The sequence below is a fragment of the Cucurbita maxima genome, unplaced genomic scaffold (genome assembly GCF_002738345.1).
Source record: "Cucurbita maxima cultivar Rimu unplaced genomic scaffold, Cmax_1.0 Cma_Scf00014, whole genome shotgun sequence".
In the NCBI taxonomy this organism is placed as follows: Eukaryota; Viridiplantae; Streptophyta; class Magnoliopsida; order Cucurbitales; family Cucurbitaceae; genus Cucurbita; species Cucurbita maxima.
The window spans coordinates 373,511-385,668 of record NW_019272030.1 but is presented as its reverse complement, the minus strand read 5'-3'; the positions used below and the strand labels follow the sequence as shown (position 1 = coordinate 385,668).

General features: G+C 34.7%; 1 protein-coding gene and 1 non-coding gene across 2 annotated transcripts; one reads left to right on the top strand and one right to left on the bottom strand.

The window, feature by feature from the left end:
- Positions 1 to 3,079: 3,079 nt before the first annotated feature.
- On the top strand, positions 3,080 to 4,124 carry LOC111489360. The gene is made up of 2 exons (XM_023137549.1): positions 3,080 to 3,832; positions 4,032 to 4,124. Exons 1-2 carry the CDS (start codon positions 3,080 to 3,082, stop codon positions 4,122 to 4,124), a joined length of 846 nt encoding a protein of 281 aa, XP_022993317.1.
- Positions 4,125 to 11,594: 7,470 nt separating this feature from the next.
- Positions 11,595 to 11,734, bottom strand: LOC111489883. Its single transcript, XR_002719474.1, has one exon. It is a non-coding gene; the product is annotated as a small nucleolar RNA Z247 (small nucleolar RNA).
- Positions 11,735 to 12,158: the final 424 nt, after the last annotated feature.

Below are 12,158 nucleotides of genomic sequence, written 5' to 3'. Positions count from 1 at the left end.
TTTTTTTTTTTTTTTTTTTTTTTTTTTTTTTTTTTTTTTTTTTTTTTTTTTTTTTTTTTTTTTTTTTTTTATAGATAGAAATTTAATTTTTAAGTCTAATTAATTCGTAATATTTTAAAAAAATGTTAAATATATCAGCAATTACACACAAAATTAAGTTAAAAATTCAAGACAAATTTTAATTGGAGGGAGAAAATGGGAAATATATTATAACATGAAATAGAAAAAAAGGGTAGAGAAGAATAAGAAGATGGCTGCACTGACAATGGCTGCACTGACATTCTTTGTGGTCTTGCTGCAACTTCATTCTTCTGTATCTTTTACATCCAACATGATGCTCCTTCTCGAGTAAATGTTGGTCTTGACATTTCCAATTTTGTCTAGACTGGAGACCACCTAAGATAATATGGTTTTAAATGATAGGTCCCAATTCATATTGCATGTGTTTGTTTTCCTAGACTCCAATAGTTGAATCACTTACTAAGTATTTTTTAAAATACTCAAAGTCATGTGCTACTCTTATATTTTAGGTAAAGACAAGGCACCAATGTACGGTTCATGGCTGTATCACATCAAAGACCATGAAACTTGCATAGGGTAGTTGCATTTATTTTTTCATAGGTCTTAGGTTAGTATAGGACACTATTCTTTTTAATATTTTCCTTCGTTTTCATTTAATTTGCTCTGAACATTTCTTTTGTGTTGTTTTAAGACTTTTATGTAAACGTATAAGTTCATGACATTGTTTTATTAAACTCTTTTAAATAAATATTTTTGCATAAAAAGGTTATGTCATGTATATATATAGCAACTCTACTTCAGTAGAAAATTAGGGTCACTATAGTGTTGGTAGAAGGTCTTTTAATGAAACTAAAAGTAACACTATGCGAGTTTATGCTCAAAGTGGATAATATCATATTAGTGTAAAGGGCCGTTGTTCCTATCATCAACATATCGTCTGTCCTCTTCTTTATCCTAGCTTTTTCTTCTATTGAAAGCTTTCTATTATAGTCAAACTGAAAAAAAACAGAAGAGTATTAATGAAATTTTTTAAAGTTTAAATTGAAACAAAATATTAATCCATACTTGCGACCGAACTCAATATGCCTTGACGATAAAGTTGAGTCGATAATTTTTTTTATTTCATTCTTGGAAGAAAACAAATTAGAAAATCAACAAATTATTTAATGAATTAAAATTTTAATCCCTAATTAAAATATGGATATAGTTTACATTATCATATATAAGACTAAAAAATATCCAACAAAAGTCAAAATTGTGTGGCTATCATACTTTAGGTGTATTGATTTGATATTTGTTCAACATTTTTGTAGGATAGATTTTTACAATAGTTTTTCTTAATCAATTTTTTTTATTAAAAATTAAAGTTATTATATAACATTTGAAATTAATCATATCATCTACCAAACATTTAATTTGAATTATTTAAATTAATATTCACGTGGGGTTGTAGAGTGCACCCTAATTAATATGGCTTTCTATGATGAAGCTTAGTGGTGACAAAATTAATGACACTTAATAATAATAATCCACATTAAAGTAATCGTTAATATGATGATTAATTACCCAACATCTAAATTGGATTTATTTCTCATTTTACCCTTCCGGATTAAAATTTTAAAATTATCGACCATTTTACTCCAAAACTAAATTGAGTCGATATATTTTTAAATTTGTAACAATTTAATTTTTACCATGAAAAATCTTATAGTCGTTCTAAGTTTTTTCTTGATCATCAGATTCACACAACCTAATTCAGTAGTTTACACTATCAAACTCCTCTAACCATCCTCAAATCATTAGCGCTATGTGATTTTAGCTCGTTTGAGTATTGTAACCTAACAACGAGGGGAAATTATTTTTTAAGAACGTATAAACATATAACATTTTTTTTTCTTTTTTATACATAGATAGCATGTAACGGCTTAAGCCCACTGCCAGCAGATACTGTCCTCTTTAGGCTTTCTCTTTCGGAGTTCTTTTCAAGGTTTTTAAAACGCGTCTGCTAGGGATTAGGCTTTCTCTTTCGGAGTTCTTTTCAAGGTTTTTAAAACGCGTCTGCTAGGGATAGGTTTTCACACTCTTATAAAGAATGTTTCAGTCTACTTTTCAGCCAATGTGGAGTTTCAGAATCCACCCTCCTTCGGGACTCAGCATCCTCATTGGCACTCGTTCCTCTTTCCAATAAATGTGGAATCTCACAATCCACCCATTTTGCCCTATATACAGATGTATACGCTACTTTGATGTGTAACCACTCCTATACTCGAACATATGCATCACACCAACATAAGTTACACCTATTAAAACTAGTAGACATTTATACTCGAAGAGTCACTCTCATACGTGAATGGGTACATCAATTTGATGTGTAACCAACTTCATATTTGAACAACCATATCCCATTAAACTAAAAAAATTGAATATGATTAAAAATATAAGGGCAAAAGAGGAAATAAAAGATTATAGTACGAATAAGCTGCATATGTGTGGTACTTTGGTATAAAAGGAAATATGAGATGAAATCATAGTATTTTCTTTTATTAATGAGAAAATCGAATCTTAGGCTATTTATAGCATCACATTCAAACTTATTCCATTTTGGTAATTTTATTTTTTCATAGTCGTTGTAAATAATAAAATAATAATAATAATAATAAATAAATAATAAAAATGGTCATGAAACCCCTCTCCGGCTCGCTAGGATTCTTCTTTTTGTAGCCTTTCGGTGCTTAATTTCAACACCTTTCATTCTCTTTGCTTCACTTTCTGTCCTCGTAATTCACACATTTTTGTTGTTCTTCAAATTTCGATTTCGCAGTTCAGACGCATTTTCCTGTTCTCACTCTTCCATCCTCACAATGCCGATTTTCTCCACCGGAAAAGGCTGAAAAATCAAAGGCAAAAAGGCTGCAGGTTCGGACTCTTTTGTTCCCCAAATTCGAATCACAAATTCGTTTTCCCACCATTTCTGTTTTCAATCTGCTGCTGTTGAGTCGTGATTTGAATTTGATTTGGATTTGGATTTGGATTTGGATTTGGCTAAGCTCTAATGCTAATGGCGATCGAAGTTTGCTCTGAGATTTCCACTGTAGGAATCAGTCCTCGAATCTCGTTTTCGCATGATCTCAACCAGGCCGATTTGTTGCCTTCTTCTTCTGATTGCAATCGCGAGCGTTTGGACTTGACTCTTCTCGAATCCGACTTCGATTTCTGCATCGGCAATCTTCTTAGGCAAGATCTCTCCTCCGCCGACGAACTTTTCTCCAATGGCAAAATTCTCCCCATCGAAATCAAGAAATCGATCGAGCCAAACAGAGAATTTCTTAAACCTATCCAATCTCCTCCTCCTCCTCTAGTTCCTCCCGATCCTGCCAGAAATTCTGTCTCCTCCGAGAAAAAGAGCCTCAAAGAGCTTCTCTCCGCCAGTTTCGATGCCGATGAGAAACCGCAATCCAAATCCTTCTGGCAGTTCAAGCGAAGCAGTAGTTTAAATTGCGAAAGCTCCAAGAGTAGAAGTTTGATTCGATCCTTGCATTTCCTCTCGAGAAGCAACTCCACTGGTTCGGCTTTGAATCCGAAATCGCAATCGACTTCGAAGGATCCTCAGAGACCGAATATGCAGAAACAGCCTTCGATTTCGAGTAGTAGAAGATCATCCACATCCATATCCACATCCGCAAACTCGTATTTCGCAAATTTGTCCACTCAAAAGCCTTCAGTGAGGAAGAATTCGGGACCGAACAATGGCAACGGAGTTCGAATCAGTCCTTTTCTCAATCTTCCTCCGCCATACATTTCCAAAGTAACTGTAAGTTTTTTCGGATTCGGTTCTCTGTTTTGCNATGGTAAAAAAAAAAAAAAGAAAAAAAAAAAAAAAAAAAAAAAAAAAAAAACCACCTCTCGATTGTTTGTTCATAAAATTATTCCTGCTCGAAACTGAATATTCAAGTACAGATTTAGATTGATATTATGTGTGTATGATTTCTGTTTCTCAAGCATGTGATCAGTCTCAGCAAACTGAGACAATCAGAGAAATTGCATTATATTATTTTGAAACGAACATGGGGGAATTGAAACTGGATAAATCTTGGAGACCGTAAAAGAAACAGTGATGTTCTCGTTAGAGCAAAAAAGGAACAGTAAAAAGGGTTCAACTTAGAAGACACAAAATCAAGTAGCAATGCCATTCTCATGGCCATAGAACCTCTCTCTCTCTTTTTTTTTTTTTTTTGGGTTAGGCATCACGACTTTTCACCCTCCTTTTCTCAAACAAAGTATATTATAGAGTCTCCTTCGAGCCTATGAGCCCTCGAACAGCCTCTCCTTAATCGAGGCTTGACTCCTCGAAAGTCCTTGAACAAAGTACATCATTTGTTCAACACTTCAGTCACTTTTGACTTCTCTTTGAGGCTCACAATTTGTTGTTCCACATTTGATGATTTTGTTGACATAGCTAAGTTTAGGGCATGGATCTAATAACCATAAAGTTTATAAAAATGTAGATGTATTCCTTAAACACGAACATTTCTTAAATTAGCCTACGTAATACTCCCTCCCAACAATCAGCAGTATCCCAGGTGGTTCTTTCTTTTCTCATTTTCTTCTTCAATAATTAATCGTCCTATTGTTCTGATGATCGAGCCTTATTTCTTTTTGTCATAATTTCATGTCGAATCCTCCCTCTCGTAATAATTGGTTTCATCCAGTTTGTTCTTAAAGAATTGGTAAATGAAAAAGTGAGTTTGAAAGGGCTGATGGGCATTCAAATTAGGGTCCCTTTAACTTTAGCTTTAACTTTGTCTTTATTATTTTTAGATTGTAATGAGACAATTAAAGGCATATTTGTATTGCATCATTTTTAACTCTCATTTGTGTCACTTTCTCTACTGAAACGATTCTTTTGTTTCTCCCCACAACTATCCTTACAAATCTATTGGCTGCTTTTTATTTTATTTTATTATTATTTGTATATGAAAACAAACAGATTAATGTTGATTGGATACGATGTGTTACGATGTCCAGAGATCATATGCATGAATCTATACAATGTTGTTGCCATTATCCATATCCTGAAAAAAAAAAAAAACGTCTTGCTTCAACTTATGTGTGGAAGATTAGCTAAAAACATTTTATATTAAAATTGCATGGGTTTAAACGTTCATAAACTTGCAAATATGTTAAAAACATAATTGAAATGAGAAAAAAAAATCATATCAAGGTTTAAAGATGAAAGTGCTACTAATTTATAACAATAGAATAAATGTGGAAAACTATATGGTGTCGCTTCATTCAACAACCTAAATGACTTCTAGTCTAAAATTATTTAAACAAATTCGTCCGTTAAAAAATATAATTTTTAATTGTTATATAGAAAATGAATATATCTTAATTAAATATTTAAAAAAAATAATTGACTTATCACTAATATTTTAATTTTATTAGAAACAAAAATATAAATAAATAGCTCTAACAACTAGTTTAAATTAGAGCTTATTAAGTTAATATTTATTAAAATAAAAAGATTTATTAAAGTATAACATTCCAACCCAAGGAAATTAATCTCATTACTGTGATAGAACAAATATCTATAATTAAACCAAAGTAAATAATTAAACAGAGGTAAATGATGAATGAAATTAATTAGAGACATTGACATCACTACACCATTCTATTTTAAATGAAGAAACATAAACATGAGATTTAAAGAAACATCAAACTAAACTTCTTTAGAATCTAAGACTCAAAAATGAAACTATGGTAACAACGAACAAATAAGAGATTCCAATGATTAAAGAGGAGAACAAAGCAACTGATAAAAAATTGAAAAAAAAAAACAAAGTATAACATTCAAATCGAAAACGCTTCAATCAAAGAATGTGATTTTTGTTGTTACCATCATGAATCAAGAAGAATCTATGTTTTCGTGGTTTGTTACAATGCAATCTCTATTACAGAAAGTCATGAACCATAAGTCACAGTAGCATACAACCTAACAATTTTGAATATGAATGTGATTGTCCAAATCTACCATTTCTATTTTTTTCTTAAGCATTTCATAGGCCGAACAAAAACATAAAAAAAAAAAATAATAAAAGAATCCATACGTTTTAAAAAAATCATTACAATTTAATATAAACTTCTAACGGGTTTAAAATTAGACAATTTAATATAAACTTCTACCTGGTTTAGAATTAGATTTGAAAACATGTTATTTAGTTCACTGCCGTGATAGAGTCGGTAAGTCTTGCTAGTATTTTTTTGTTTCATATTAAATTTATAAAAATATTATTTTTAAAAACAATTCTCAACTTTTAAAATCATTTTTTTAACACATTTAAAATAAAATAAAAAATTATAAATATTTTATTTAAAAATTATGTTAAACTTTCAAACTAATTTAAAAAATATCTTAAATTTTCAAAATTTCAATAATAACACATTAAACTACCAGAAATATCTTTACCAAACAAAACAGCAACAATATTTTCATAAATGTTAAAAATAGGTGATTATTCTTGTAATGTTGATTAATTATGTTTAAATAGAAAATGGAAACATAAAAGAAAATGGAAATATAAAAAAGAAAAAAATAATGAAAAAGGAAGGAATAAGTGCAACATAATTTAATAATTCTAAAATTATAAAAAGTTCTTATATTGAGCTCAAATTATAATAAATAGACAAATTTATTGAAAATTATTAGGTTTGTTATGTGATTAACACCTATTTTGTGGTTGTTTATTACGTGTTATAAGATAATTATATGATTATGCATGTTTTTATCATAATGATATGACTACGTACATGAGTTTCGAGAGCGATAAGTTGAAATGTTATAAAGTACGTAAGAAATGTCTTTATTATGTTTGTTAGCTTTATAAAAAAATGTATGTTATAGTAGCATGAAGGTATCGTATACATCATCCTACCAAAATCATTATTTTTATAGGAGGTCTAATGCCGCATGTATATTGAATTAATTTTGTACCAAATGTCATATATTTCCTTCTTCTATTGTTGTAGTAAGATTGAAGAACAACCAATATTAACGATATTATAAGATATTCCATATATATTTAACTAAATTCCAATCAAATATATATTTTTATTTAATGTACATTAATTATTTTAATATTTAAGGTATCAAATACCATACATATATTTAATAATTTGAGGACTCTAAATAAATATATATATAGATATATAAAATATTAAATATTATCTAGTGGTTTTGACTCTACAAATAATTAGATTGGGTCTCCAATTTGAAATGGCTGACCTGTCAATATTCGAGTAACTTTTGAGAATATCTTCAAACTTAAATAGTCTAAATTAATTTAATAAAGAAAAACCCAAGTAATCTTATTCCTAAATTGGTAAAGATAATTCAAATCTTATAAATTGGAATGCTCTTTATTACTGGTTATCATTTTGATTTGAGTTCTCTTAAAACAAATTTTATTGTGTTCAACTAAAATTTGATCAAAGAAGTAAATGACGACTCAAACTAGTGTCGATAAGAATTTGGAGGCACCACCGTCACCACCACTACTCTGGGAGAAACATAAATACCGGAAGATTATTAGCTGCAAAGATCCTAGTTTTATGGCTTCAGAGTTTAAACGAGCCCCAATTTCGGCGCCCAACATGGCGTCGTCTCGAAAAGTATTGCCTAAACACGAAACAGTTGCATTGAAGATAGAAGAGGAGAACAAGGCAATAGAGGAGGAGGGTACAAAACTAAAAGAGAAAAAAATTAGTAAAACCTTAAAATGAGGAGGGTTCAATCAAAGAATATGGCTGGATGAATGTGACGCTCTCCAAATCTGAGATCGAAGAGGATTTTTTAAAGATGATCGGTAAAAAGCCACCGTTAAGAACTAAGAAGAGGCATGCAACTATTCAATAAGATGTAGAGGTACGTTTGTCTTCCTTCTTATTCAAAATAAGAAAATATTAAAAAAAAAAAATCTCTTATAAATTTACAATTATCATAGAAATTAAATTATATTTTTAAAAAGATTAGGAAACGATAATACTCTTATTTTATTCGATACGAGGTATATCTTAGTATTATAGTTGAAAGAGATCTCTGTTAGGTTGAATGGCTCAATGACCTGACCTAGGGTCATGATCTCATGTATTTATAGATGTGTATAATGAAGATTACATTCTAAATCATAGATTTGTTAACAAACTATGAAATCATAGATTTGGTAACAAAACTATGAAATCATATATTTGGTAACAAACCAGTAAATCATAGATTTGGTAACAATCTAGTAAATCACTAGATTATCTTACTATACACAAATATGATCTACTCTACGTTTAACACCCCCCCTCAATCTAGACAATGTACTACTAAGTTCAGATTGCGCCTAAAATTGCTAAAAGAAGGAGCTGGTAATGGCTTTGTCATGATATCGGAGAGCTGATCCTTCGAAGAAATAAGTCGAACATCAAGCTGACGAGTCGATCTCGTTCACGAACGAAGTGGTAATCAACCTCAACATGCTTCGTCCGTCGATGAAAAATTGGATTGGCGGACAGGTAGGTGGCACCAATGTTGTCACACCACAGGCTAGGTGCTCGCGCTTGCGAGATCCCGAGCTCACGCAAGAGAACTTGGATCCAAATTAATTCAGCAGTGGCATCAGCAACCGCCTTATATTCGGCCTCCGTACTAGAACGAGAAACTGTTGATTGTTTCCTCGAACTCCAAGAGATAAGATTGCCACCAAAGAAGACTACATAGTCTCAAGTGCTTCGACGATCATCAGGATTCCCGACCCAATCAGCATCTGAAAAGGCACTCAACAAATCAGTGCTGGACTTTGTAAGACACAAACCCATATCAATAGTGTCATGTAGATAACGGAGAATTCGTTTGACTGTCGTCCAATGTATAGATGTTGGGGAGGACATGAACTGACACACTCTATTGACACAGAATGATATATCAGGACGTGTCAGAGACAAATATTGGAGAGCACCAACGACACTCCGATAGCGAGTAGTATCCTCAGGCGAAAGCTTTTCACCACCATCCAATAAAGCGACTTATCCAGCTTGCAGAGATAACCAAGATGCTGAGAATCCACAAATCCAGGGGGCTGCTAAATAAACATCTTCATTAAGAACGCCATGAAGAAAAGCATTTTGAATATCAATCTGCCGAATAGCCCAACCACGAGAAATAGCAAGAGATAGTAAGAGCCGAATGGTAGTGGGCTTAACAACTGGACTAAAGGTATCATCATAATCAATGCCATACTGCTGTTTAAACCCTTTAGCAACCAGGCGTGCTTTGTAGCGATCAACAGAGCCATCTGGCTTTTGCTTGAGTTTGAAAACCCATTTGCAATCAATAACGTTAAGACCAGCACGAGGAGGAACTAAGTGCCATGTCTTATTTTTTTTGAAGTGCCTGAAACTCATCATTCATTGCCTGAAACTCATCATTCATTGCCTGACGCCAGAGGGGATGCTCCATAGCAGTAATATGTGAAGTAAGTTCAGAGGCAGAAGACCGAACTACAAAATATGTTATTGTTCCATCTGTACGCACCTTGGGTTTCTTGATATTGTGCTTCAATCGAGTACCATACGAATGAGTAGTAGGTGCAGGATCCACATTTGTGGGGACAGCCGTATCAGCCGTTGCGAGGGGAGCAACCGAAGCTACAGTAGTTGGTTGACCAGCGGCCGAGGATTCGACCGGGCATTGTGCAATATCATCTACTGGCGGAGGAGTCGAGGCCTCAATCATTGGCTGAACAACCGACACCGATTCGCATGGCAGCGACGCGGAGGATTGCTGTGGCAATTTCGAAGTTGATGTAGACACCAAATTTTCTGCATCCAAAGAGTTAGTAGGCACAGACATATGCATGTGATCATTCTCCAAATTAGTACTGCTATTACCCAAATGTGAGGCACCCAAATCAGGAGCATTATGCGTTGACTGCATGATTGAGGAAGAAATAGGTGGGACTCTCTTGAATGGAAAAACATTTTCATCAAATATGACGTCTCTAGACACACGACCAGAATCTGTGTCAAGACACTTATACCCTTTATGTAAAGAACTGTAGCCTAGAAAGACACATTCCTTTGATCGAAAAGAGAGCTTTTGTTTGTTATAAGGACGAAGATGAGGCCAACAAGCACACCCAATTTTTTTTAATAAAGAGTAATTTGGTGGGATATGAAAAAGATGCTCTAAGGGGCATTTGTTATCGATGACACGAGAAGGAAGACGATTGATGAGATATGTGGCTGTATGAAACGCGTCATCCCAAAATTTAATAGGTACATGAGCATGAGCTAGAAGGGCTAGGCCTGTTTCAACAATATGACGGTGCTTGCGTTCAGCAGACCCATTTTGTTGATGTGTGTGAGGGCACGAAACACGATGAGCAATTCCAAGGGAACGAAAAAATGTGTTATGAATTTTCTGATATTCCCCACCCCAATCAGATTGGACCCACTTGATTTTAGTATCTAGAAGGCGCTCAACATGAGCTTGGAATTGCAAAAATATACGAGGAGCTTCTGTACGATCATGCATCAAATAGATCCACGAAAATTTACTGAAATCATCAATGAAGCTAATATAATATTTAAAACCTCCAACAGATGGAGGTGCAGGGCCCCAAACATCCGAAAAAATAAGTTCCAAAGGTGACGAAGACCTATGGAAAGAACTAGTATATGGTAACTGATGACTTTTTGCTGACTGACACGCATTACAAATTGACAAAGATGACTCACTAGCACACGAAATATTATTGAGACGCAAAATTGATTTTACTACTTGAGATGAAGGATGTCCAAGACGTGCATGCCATTGGTCGTGAGTAGTAGATCTGCTCACCAAGGCGTGCTTGAGATCATTGACATCGGATGGCTTAATAGGATAAAGACCAGATTCACACCTCCCATCTAGGAGACTTTTCCTCGATCGTCGATCCTTTATAGAAAAATGTCAAGGATGGAATTCAAAAAATATGTCATTATCACGAGAAAATTTATGAACGGAAAGAAGATGTTTGGAAATTTCAAGCACATGCAAAATATTACGCAATTCAAGAGGACGAGTAGCAGTATTAATTAGAGAATGACCAGTATGCAAAACACGCAAACCTGCTCCATTGCCGACTTGAACTTGTTCACCTCCATGATAGCGTTCACGCACAGCGAGACGATCTAGGTCACTGGTGATATGATCCGTAGCGCCTGTGTCAGTGTACCAATTTGGGTCAATCTTGTAAGAGGAAGTAGCCGCTAGTGGCGTGGGAGGAGCAGAAGAAGGTTCATCTTGATAGGACTCATCCATCCTATGCCAGCAGCGGATAGCAGTATGCCCCACTTTGCCACAGATCTGGCAGAAAGGACGAGTAGAAGGGCCACGACGATCACCAGCAGGACGAGAGGATGCATAACCTTGAGAACGACCACGACCACGATCCCTACACCCACGATTCTTCTGCTGACCACCACGACCAGCATAATTGGCAGAAGATCCAAGATTTAACTGAAGTTCAGCCTGGTGTTGTAGTTGGCGAGCTTCATACGTCATTAAATGTGCAAACACATCATCAAGCGTGAGGGGTTCACTCTTGGTAGTCATTGAGGTGACGAAGGGATCATAGTCAGGGCCAAGACCAGCAAGAAGATACGCGATCACATCATCATCCTGCAAGGCAGAGCCGGCGGCGGCCAACTCGGTGGCTAGCCCTTTGATCTTGCGAAAATAATTTGCAGCAGATTGATCTCGTTTCTTGGACGTGGCGAGCTCAATACGAATTTGAATAGTGCGAGCACGAGTTGACGACGAAAACATCCGTTGCAGGGTATCCCACGCCTCCTTGGACGTAGTAGCAGCAACCACATCGTGAAGAATCTCCTCAGACATGGAGGAGAGAAGACCGCTAAGAACCTGTTGATCCTGATCATACCACTGATTATAGGCCGGATTAGAGACCATCTCAGCACCAGCCGCAGTTGAGGAAGGTACCAACTTGGCAGGTGCGACATTGGTGCCATCGAGGTAGCCCATAAGCTTCGTACTCCGTAGATAGGGGAGGAGCTGGGCGCGCCATATGATGAAGTTGTTTTTGGTTAGACGA

Coding starts and splice junctions, on each gene's coding strand:
- LOC111489360 (XM_023137549.1), top strand. CDS start 3,080: ATGGCGATCGAAGTTTGCTCTGAGATTTCCACTGTAGGAATCAGTCCT. Junction 3,833..4,031: donor CATACATTTCCAAAGTAACT/GTAAGTTTTTTC, acceptor GCATGTGATCAG/TCTCAGCAAACTGAGACAAT.